This window comes from Sinocyclocheilus grahami, unplaced genomic scaffold (assembly GCF_001515645.1).
Source record: "Sinocyclocheilus grahami isolate Dianchi unplaced genomic scaffold, SAMN03320097.WGS_v1.1 scaffold645.1, whole genome shotgun sequence".
Taxonomy (NCBI): Eukaryota; Metazoa; Chordata; class Actinopteri; order Cypriniformes; family Cyprinidae; genus Sinocyclocheilus; species Sinocyclocheilus grahami.
In genome coordinates this window covers 863,025-873,840 of record NW_015505824.1, presented here as the reverse complement: position 1 = coordinate 873,840, position 10,816 = coordinate 863,025, and the positions used below count along the sequence as shown (strand labels likewise).

The 10,816-nt window shown below is 35.7% G+C and overlaps 1 protein-coding gene across 1 annotated transcript in view; it reads left to right on the top strand.

The window, feature by feature from the left end:
- The window catches only part of LOC107558403 (ras-related protein Rab-1A-like), an 11,301-nt gene extending 2,583 nt beyond the window's left edge, over positions 1-8,718 (top strand). The window contains exons 2-4 of the mRNA XM_016242068.1: positions 3,147-3,278; positions 4,451-4,582; positions 6,301-8,718. Coding sequence (XP_016097554.1) covers positions 3,147-3,278; positions 4,451-4,582; positions 6,301-6,495 — 459 coding nt within the window. The 3' untranslated portion in view covers positions 6,496-8,718. The remainder of the gene's footprint in view (positions 1-3,146; positions 3,279-4,450; positions 4,583-6,300) is intronic.
- The last annotated feature ends 2,098 nt before the right edge of the window (positions 8,719-10,816 follow it).

Below are 10,816 nucleotides of genomic sequence, written 5' to 3'. Positions count from 1 at the left end.
TTCACAATGAAACACAGCGTCACACACGGCGGGCTAGAGTGAGCGTAGGCTTGCGGCAACCACATGTGGCGACGTCCACAGTGAAAGCCGATCCGGCGATCCACAGCGCGAAGTTGATGTATTCCTTAATTTAACAAGGCACACTCTGCAGCTGAATTGATGACCATTTTCAAGGCTCAAGGACATTTACCACATTTTTCTGTAGTTCTGATGCTGTGTAAACTGTGCTGATTTCATCCTTAGAAAACCTCTCGCTTGATGATCTGCTTGTCAAATTTGTTATTTTAAGAACATTGTTGATAACACCAGTGTTATTTTAGTATACTTTATACTATTAAAATGTGAATTAATAGTTTGAATTAGCATTTATTTTTATATTTTCAGTTTTAATTTTTTTAATGATTTATATATATTTCTGTTTAACTTAAATTCTTGTTTTAGGTTCAGTATTTTGCGTACTTAAGGCCCTATCATACACCTGGCGCTATGCGTCACCAGGCGTGACGCAAGTGTTTTTCGCTAGTTTCAGCCTGACGCAGATTTATAATTTCCTGCGCCACGTTGTTTAAATAGCAAATGCATTTAAAAGTATTAAAAACTGTTTTTGTTATTTGAAATGAAGCTTAAATAAAAATAAAAATATTAGATGAAAAACTTGAAATTAAGAAACGTGAACAAAAACTAGACATGAAACTGAATGAACTGAAATAAAATAAGTTGAAGTACTAAAATAACTAAAACAAAAAAATTTAAGTTAAATAGAAATATTTTAAAAAACTAAAATAAATAAAAAAAGCATAACAAAATGTAGAAAACAAACTAAAATTAAACTAAAAATGCTAATGCACAATATTTATAAATACTGTAATAATACGCTATATAAATAATACTAAAACAATACTGTATGGAATTATATGGAAAATAAAACTTGAGATTATGCTATTTTAATAACCCATTTTGAATTGTAATTTCCTAAGATATAAGGGTTAGATTTATATTCAAAACTGAAATATGATCATGTTGATATTTGCGCCTATTTGTGCGCCCATGGGTGTGCTGGTCTGAAAACGAAGTGTGTTCAGGTGCATTGTTGACGCGTTGCTATTTTGACGCAACTGAAATAGACTCCGCCATTGACCAACAAAAACCTGGTCTGGCTCAATATTTTTTCTTTGTTATTTAAAGAGTGCGTTAGTAATATGCGCCTATAGACGGGTGCACAACGCGCGTACACTTTGCTTATTACACACACAGGGACGCACAGCAGCAGCACAAACATTTTTTAAAATGAAAAATTTAATTCCGCCATGTAAATAGCGAACCCGCCATGGCGAGAGCGTAACTGGCTTTTAAAGGGGATGGAAGATGAGACTCTGATTTTTTTTTTTTTTTAATTTTTATTTTTTTTTTTTTTTAATTTTTATTTTTTTTTTTTTTTAATTTTTATTTTTTTTTTTTTTTAATTTTTATTTTTTTTTTTTTTTAATTTTTATTTTTTTTTTTTTTTAATTTTTATTTTTTTTTTTTTTTAATTTTTATTTTTTTTTTTTTTTAATTTTTATTTTTTTTTTTTTTTAATTTTTATTTTTTTTTTTTTTGCATGTTACGCCCAAAACACAACCATTACTCATTAAGAGAATAGGGATAACACATTTAGACAGTGCGCCAGACGCGCAGACCGTTTTTCCCGTCATTAAACTAGCAAAAGTGGATTCGGACACGCCCTGAGTGCACCTGCGCTGTGTGCTTTAGACCATGCACTTAGATCATTAAAATAGGGCCCTTAAAGTTTAAGTCAGTTGCCAAGGCAACATTTGTAATTTTCATTTACATTTTTACATTTAATATTTATATTTTATTTTATTTCAGTTACTGAAAATGATTTTAATGGTTTTAGTTTACAATAACAACCCTGGATAATCCTGCATTAACGCATAAAGAGTTGAAATTAAGAATTATTTTCTGTCTTTCTCTCTCTAAAGGAATCATATAAACCACATTTTTCTGTAGTTCTGATGCTGTGTAAACTGTGCTGATTTCATCCTTAGAAAACCTCTCGCTTGATGATCTGCTTGTCAAATTTGTTATTTTAAGAACATTGTTGATAACACCAGTGTTATTTTAGTATACTTTATACTATTAAAATGTGAATTAATAGTTTGAATTAGCATTTATTTTTATATTTTCAGTTTTAATTTTTTTAATGATTTATATATATTTCTGTTTAACTTAAATTTTTGTTTTAGGTTCAGTATTTTGAGTACTTAAGGCCCTATCATACACCTGGCGCTATGCGTCACCAGGCGTCACGCAAGTGTTTTTTGCTAGTTTCAGCCTGACGCAGATTTATAATTTCCTGTGCCACGTTGTTTAAATAGCAAATGCATTTGCGCCTATTTGTGCGCCCATGGGTGTGCTGGTCTGAAAACGAAGTGTGTTCAGGTGCATTGTTGACGCGTTGCTATTTTGACGCAACTGAAATAGACTGCGCCATTGACCAACAAAAACCTGGTCTGGCTCAATATTTTTTCTTTGTTATTTAAAGAGTGCGTTAGTAATATGCGCCTATAGACGGGTGCACAACGCGCGTACACTTTGCTTATTACACACACAGGGACGCGCAGCAGCAGCACAAACATTTTTAAAAATGAAAAATTTAATTCCGCCATGTAAATAGCGAGCCCGCCATGGCGAGAGCGTAACTGGCTTTTAAAGGGGATGGGAGATGAGACTCTGATTTTTTTTTTTGCATGTTACGCCCAAAACACAACCATTACTCATTAAGAGAATAGGGATAACACATTTAGACAGTGCGCCAGATGCGCAGACCGTTTTTCCCGTCATTAAACTAGCAAAAGTGGATTCGGACACGCCCTGAGTGCACCTGCGCTGTGTGCTTTAGACCATGCACTTAGATCATTAAAATAGGGCCCTTAAAGTTTAAGTCAGTTGCCAAGGCAACATTTGTAATTTTCATTTACATTTTTACATTTAATATTTACATTTTATTTTATTTCAGCTTTATTTCAGTTACTGAAAATGATTTTAATGGTTTTAGTTTACAATAACAACCCTGGATAATCCTGCATCATTAACGCATAAAGAGTTGAAATTAAGAATTATTTTCTGTCTTTCTCTCTCTAAAGGAATCATATAACAATGTGAAACAGTGGCTACAGGAAATAGACCGCTACGCAAGCGAGAACGTCAACAAGCTGCTTGTGGGGAACAAATGTGACCTCACCACCAAGAAAGTAGTGGACTACACAACAGCCAAGGTATTGATGTGTCAAAATAGATGCATCTAATCTGTATTAATTTCTTATTTGAAATCTCTGTTCCCTTTTTTATCAAAACTAGTGGGCTTTACAAGCCCAGTTGCTTCCCATTTCTGTGACATTGGTAGCATAATAATGTACTTAAAGTGTTAGTCCAAAATTCTGTCATTAATTACTCACCCTCGTGTTGTTCGAAAACCGTAAGACCTTCGTTCATCTTCGGAACACAATTTAAGATATTTTTGATGAAATATGAGGGCTCTCTGACTCTTCCATAGACCGCAAGGTAACTACCACGTTCAAGGTCCAGAAAAGTTATGACGTCATCACGCCGGATCTGGGGCAGCGCCGCCACATGCTCGCGTCATGGTCGTGAACGCGCGTCCAAAGTGACGCAGTAGAGATGAAAATGTGGAATAAAGTAATTATTTTTGTTTTCTTTGCACAAAAAAAGTATTCTCATAGCTTCGTAACTTTACAGTTGAACCACTGATGTCACACGGACTACTTTGTCGATCATTTTGGTACTTTTCTGGACCTTGGTAATTATTTTTGTTTTCTTGGCACAAAAAAAGTATTCTCATAGCTTCGTAACTTTACAGTTGAACCACTGATGTCACACGGACTACTTTGTCGATCGTTTTGGTACTTTTCTGGACCTTGAACGTGGAAGTTACCTTGCTGTCTATGGGTCCATGTTTGGACCCAAAGTATCTTAAATTGTGTTCCGAAGATGAACGAAGGTCTTACGGGTTTGAAACAACACGAGGGTGAGTAATTAATGACAGAAACTAACCCTTTAACCTTCGTATTACTGCTACTCATGCTAAGGTGATAACACATTTAGACAGTGCGCCAGACGCGCAGACCGTTTTTCCCGTCATTAAACTAGCAAAAGTGGATTCGGACACGCCCTGAGTGCACCTGCGCTGTGTGCTTTAGACCATGCACTTAGATCATTAAAATAGGGCCCTTAAAGTTTAAGTCAGTTGCCAAGGCAACATTTGTAATTTTCATTTACATTTTTACATTTAATATTTATATTTTATTTTATTTCAGTTACTGAAAATGATTTTAATGGTTTTAGTTTACAATAACAACCCTGGATAATCCTGCATTAACGCATAAAGAGTTGAAATTAAGAATTATTTTCTGTCTTTCTCTCTCTAAAGGAATCATATAACAATGTGAAACAGTGGCTACAGGAAATAGACCGCTACGCAAGCGAGAACGTCAACAAGCTGCTTGTGGGGAACAAATGTGACCTCACCACCAAGAAAGTAGTGGACTACACAACAGCCAAGGTATTGATGTGTCAAAATAGATGCATCTAATCTGTATTAATTTCTTATTTGAAATCTCTGTTCCCTTTTTTATCAAAACTAGTGGGCTTTACAAGCCCAGTTGCTTCCCATTTCTGTGACATTGGTAGCATAATAATGTACTTAAAGTGTTAGTCCAAAATTCTGTCATTAATTACTCACCCTCGTGTTGTTCGAAAACCGTAAGACCTTCGTTCATCTTCGGAACACAATTTAAGATATTTTTGATGAAATATGAGGGCTCTCTGACCCTCCCATAGACAGCCAGGTAACTACCACGTTCAAGGTCCAGAAAAGTTATGACGTCATCACGCCGGATCTGGGGCAGCGCCGCCACATGCTCGCGTCATGGTCGTGAACGCGCGTCCAAAGTGACGCAGTAGAGATGAAAATGTGGAATAAAGTAATTATTTTTGTTTTCTTTGCGCAAAAAAAGTATTCTCATAGCTTCGTAACTTTACAGTTGAACCACTGATGTCACACGGACTACTTTGTCGATCATTTTGGTACTTTTCTGGACCTTGAACGTGGAAGTTACCTTGCTGTCTATGGGTCCATGTTTGGACCCAAAGTATCTTAAATTGTGTTCCGAAGATGAACGAAGGTCTTACGGGTTTGAAACAACACGAGGGTGAGTAATTAATGACAGAAACTAACCCTTTAACCTTCGTATTACTGCTACTCATGCTAAGGTTTAGAGATTTGAATAAAATGTTTTCTGGACATGAATGATATGTCAAATTGTGCAGCTTGTTCTAAGTGCTTTGATTTAGACTTGCATTGCAAGAGACCGGAATATCATAAAGACTTGTGTCTGAGCTCATTTTGACTGCAGCCAGTAAGTAACCACCTAGGGACCTCTTATAACACTTGAGGTGTAGTCACATTAATTTAGTCAATTTCATAGGCAAAAAAAGGTCCTTTGTTGATAGTTTAGTGATGCATGAAGGACCTCTGGCACAGAAGTCACTTTCAAAGTGACAGCTTTCTGTTGGTAAAGTAGCCACAGATGCTGACATGGCATTAAATAAAATGATACTACTACTTTCTGTTGGTCACTGTGGTGAATTTGCATGAAAAATTTGAATCCAATGCGAAAGTTGCTTTATAGAGGGAAGCTTTGCACAGGCATAAACCACTCACATTTTCTTCAGAACAAAAAATCTGACAAAAATCTATATTAACATGTAGGCTAATTGTGGAAGAAAATGACCTTTTACAGTCTTTAATACATTTGATAGACAGTTATACATAGTCAAACCAAAATTTATTCAGACACCTTCAACATTTCACATATTATCACAGTTTATTCGCCATAGTTTAGAAAATGGTAATAAAATATGACAAGAACAGAGTTAAACTGTGTCAGAACAAATTCATCTTGATGTCAGATAACACTTAAGCAAAACATGGTCAGGTCAAAGTGTCTGAATAATTTTTGGTCCCATATTTTTATAAATTTTACTGGTAGTCCACTGTATGAAGAATTTTGGGGTATAATATGCCACAGTTTACTTTATTTTGCTATCCTCACTTACATAAATGAACTATAGTGTCCTGCACCCACTAGTAAAAAAAAATATAAAAATATATATCTGGTGTCTGAATAATTTTTGGTTTGACTGTAAGTGCCAAGCACAGGGTTGGGCAAAATAAATTTTTTTTGAAGTGTCTCACTCTGATTTCTTTTTACCTTCAAGGAATTTGCTGACTCTTTAGCAATCCCCTTCCTTGAGACAAGCGCTAAGAATGCCACGAATGTGGAGCAGGCCTTCATGACAATGGCTGCTGAGATCAAGAAGCGCATGGGCCCTGGAGCGACAAGCGGAGGAGACAAGCCCAACCTGAAGATCGAGAGCACTCCTGTGCGGCAGTCTGGCGGCGGCTGCTGTTGAAGAGCCTGAGCGTACACACACACACACACACGTGCACACACACATACACAACCATCCCTTTCCCTCTTAAACGAATTTTCTCACTCACACCAAAAAAAAAAAGCATTCTCAAGGGAGGAACCACTGCATTAAGAGCCAACGTCTAACAGCCTTATGGCTTCATTAATGACAACATAGTCTTCATGTTTTTATTCTCCTTAGCCATTACTTTTGTGAAAGACACCTCACCTTTTTTTCCTCCCTGTGCTCATTAATAACCCTGCCCAAGTCCATATCCCGCCCTCTGTACTTAAAGTCCAGGATGGAGCTTTAGTACAGTCATATGTCCATGTATAGAAACAAATGAGAGCAGATCTAGGGGCGATTCTCAAATCCTCCTTTTAAACAACTAGCGAGGTTGTGTTAAGAACGTTAACCTATCTCTGTAGTATTTCTAATTCTCTCACACGTCGTCACTTGAATGAGGTTTTGTTGGCGAAAGCATGGCTTCTGACGGAAGTCAACTGCAAACAAGTCGGCAATATTCTATAGTTGTTCTCATCCTATTAGTATATTATTGTTATGGTGATTTTTAAGACTGATTTTTTTTTTTTCTGTAGGTTTTTGTTTTTCTAATGAAGTCTTGTACAAAGGCTTACTGCTGTCATTGATGTAGTTTGGTCGGGGAAGGGACGGATAGAGATGTTTTTTTTTGTTTGTTCATAATCTGGATTTGGGGGGTCTAGGCTTTAGGCTGGTCGATGAAAGCTACTGTTCCCTCTATTACCTCAGTGACCTCTGCTACTTTTGAGTGTTCGGCCATCACAGGTTCAAAATGAATGCACGAACACCATCTCGACATGTTGAGGTTGTTTCTTAATGTAGTCAACAGTTTTGTGGCTTTGGTTTGAAACCTCAGATCTATAATTTAGTGTCGTTTTTTCCATCTTATTGAGCCAGACTTCCAGTCGTCGCTGCTGCCAAAACAGTGTGTGTGCTTTGTATTTATTTACAAACGGTAAATATATTTGTGAAGGGCCTTAATTTCACCACCAATGAAAGCATGGTAGTTCCATGGATCCGGTTCAGTGTGCTGTGTGTTTGTGTGGGAATATTGTGTATTACATCTAGGAATATTGGGATTGACTGGTCCAGTGTAGGAGACCGGATATGACCTCCCATGTTTCCATGAAACATATTCGTACACTTAGCTTTCAAATCTACCTACAGATAGATCTTTAAAGGTCTAGAAGCTCATTCAGATGTCGCCTTCGCTGATCAAAGAGATTTATATGGATCCTGCACTCTTCTCCACATAGTTACAACTCAATTTTATCAGCATTTTCAAACAAAAACTGCAAATGATTGGTCTGATGACAGTGTTTTTGACCTGGCTGTTTTATGTACAACGTGGATCTAGAAACCGTAGATAGTTTGTGAACTTCACTAGTATTAGTGCGTCACTTGGTCTTAACTAGTCTCACCATTGTGATATTACCGGTATATAACACTTTCGCTCTCTGAGCCAGTGTAATCTCGTTTTTACACCACTAACATGCAATGCTAACGTAACCACACATTCTTGTCTATAATATTGTGTGCTGGATTTGCTTGTACTATTTAGTAAGTGAACTGGTAATGTGGGGTTGGAGGGAGCAGTAGCAGGGATATGGGTGCGTGTGCAATGGCTGGGAAGGAGGGATGGGTAAGAGGCAACTGCGTTTGGGAACATTCCTTTGATTTTAAAACCGGTCCGTGTCGTGGATCCCACGTTACGTCTGTGTGAAAATAAAGTCTCATTTAAACCCTGCACTCGTGCACACACTAAACAAGTGCTTTTTTGGGATGCGTTCGGAAGGGTCATTGTTTTCGCAGAACGTCTGCTGTCTTTTGATCTATGAATTTTGTGGTAATGTGTGGGGATCACGGAAAGATGAAAGGTATGGGGTGGGGTGGGGTGGGGGGGGGTGGTTACTTATGAATGTGATGGAGCGTTCTTATGCTTTTTGTCTTTTTACTTTTTACCCATGTCATTTGCACATCTCATTTTTTTGATTTAAGACACGGCGATGGTAAAATGGCAAGCACCTCTTTAGCAGTTTCCTTCTCTAATATACACGCTCTTTCTCTATCGCCCTTTGCTTGCTCACCCTGGTGCTGTTTCATTGCTGGGTTTGATCTTGTTTTCTCTTCTCTGTACATATTATAAATATATATAATAAAATGATCAACATGAGACTTAAAGATGACTTTTCCTGTTTGCTTTTTTGAGGTGTCGAGTGAAATGTTGCGTGGGTGGTGAGGTAAGTATCACTTCCTGTGTTGACTGGAAATTTGATAGCTGATTATTTTGAAAGTTGAATCACATAAAACAGCAGTCCCCAAACTCTGTCCTCGAGGGCCGGTGTCCTTAAGAGTTTAGCTCCAACCCAAATCAAACACACCTAAACCAGCATACTAGAAACTTCTAAGCAGGTGTGTTGAGGCAAGTTGGAGCTAAACTCTAGACTCCGGCCCTCCAGGACTGAGTTTGGAGACCCCTGGCATAAAACCTGTCAGGAACATGTCTGTGGCAATCACAAAATATTTGTCATTTTTAATAATAAAAATCATTTTGTCTGGACTGGGTGATTCTCATTACTTTATTACAGTTGAATGTAGAATGTAATGAGAATCAGTGTTTAGAATAATGAAAATCTGGACACATTATAGTAATGAGAATTGGAGGAAATGTGGCTGGTTGTCATGAAAATAATGTCATAATGCAAAAAAATTAAAAAAGGATTCAATAAATGTTTTCAAAATATTAATTTTAAATTGTTTTCATTTGGTTTTGGGTGAAATATGACCCGGTTATATATTTGTGAGATTTACCAATTAAGCGAAATAATATGACTTCCCAGACCAGTGTTATTTCAATAGTAGTTTATGTACTCCTTTATATTGAATAAGCTTTTCTTTTTTTTTTTTAGATATATTTACATTTAGTCATTTAGCAGACGCTTTTATCCAAAGCGACTTACAAATGAGGACAATGGAAGCAATCAAAATCAACAAAAGAGCAATGACATTCAAGTGCTATAACGAGTCTGTTATATATATATATATATATATATACATGTATGTATGTATATATATATATATATATATATAACGCATGTGTATGTATGTGTATATATATACACAGTGCTGTGAAAAAGTTTGTGCCCCCTTCCTGTTTTTTTTAACGTTTTTGCACATTCAAGTGCTATAACGAGTCTGTTATATATATATATATATATACATGTATGTATATATATATATATATATAACGTATGTGTATATATATACACAGTGCTGTGAAAAAGTTTGTGCCCCCTTCCTGTTTTTTTTTTACGTTTTTGCACATTTGTCACACTTAAAAGATTCAGATCATCAAACAAATTTTAATATTACACAAAGATAATGCAAGTAAATACAAAATGCAGTTTTTAAATGATGATTTCATTTATTAAGGGAAAAAAGCTGTCCAAACCTACGTGGCCCTACGTGAAAAATTAATTGCCCCATAAATCTAATAACTGATTGTGCCATGCTTTGCAACAACAACTGCAATCAAGTGTTTGCGATAACTGACAATGACAGCTTTTGTTCCCTTAATAAAATAAATCATCATTTAAAAACTGCATTTTGTATTTACTTGCATTATCTTTGTGTAATATTAAAATTTGTTTGATGATCTGAATCTTTTAAGTGTGACAAATATGCAAAAAATAAAAAACAGGACTATTTTCACAGCACTATATAGAAATATATATATTTCTATATAGCCTTCATTTTTATTTCAGTTTCTGACAATGACAGCTTTTGTTCCCTTAATAAAATAAATCATCATTTAAAAACTGCATTTTGTATTTACTTGCATTATCTTTGTGTAATATTAAAATTTGTTTGATGATCTGAATCTTTTAAGTGTGACAAATATGCAAAAAATAAAAAAACAGGACTATTTTCACAGCACCATATAGAAATATATATATTTCTATATAGCCTTCATTTTTATTTCAGTTACTTTTGCAACAAACATTTATTTCAGTTAGTTGATAACTGAAATATTTTCTGATTTTCATTTTCATCAAATATTTATATTTTATTTCAGGATATTTTTTATATTTTTAATTACCAATAAAAGCAATGTTTCAGACAGACCTATGACCACCATTTTATTCTTAAATTTGCTTTACATATAAGCAAACCATAAAGTAGGTCTTTACTACCCTGTACCATGTGATAGCAGAGTGAAGGTCATTTCTATGTGTGCCTATCCGTCTCCACCTAGTGCCCTGTTAGCATCCTAACAAAT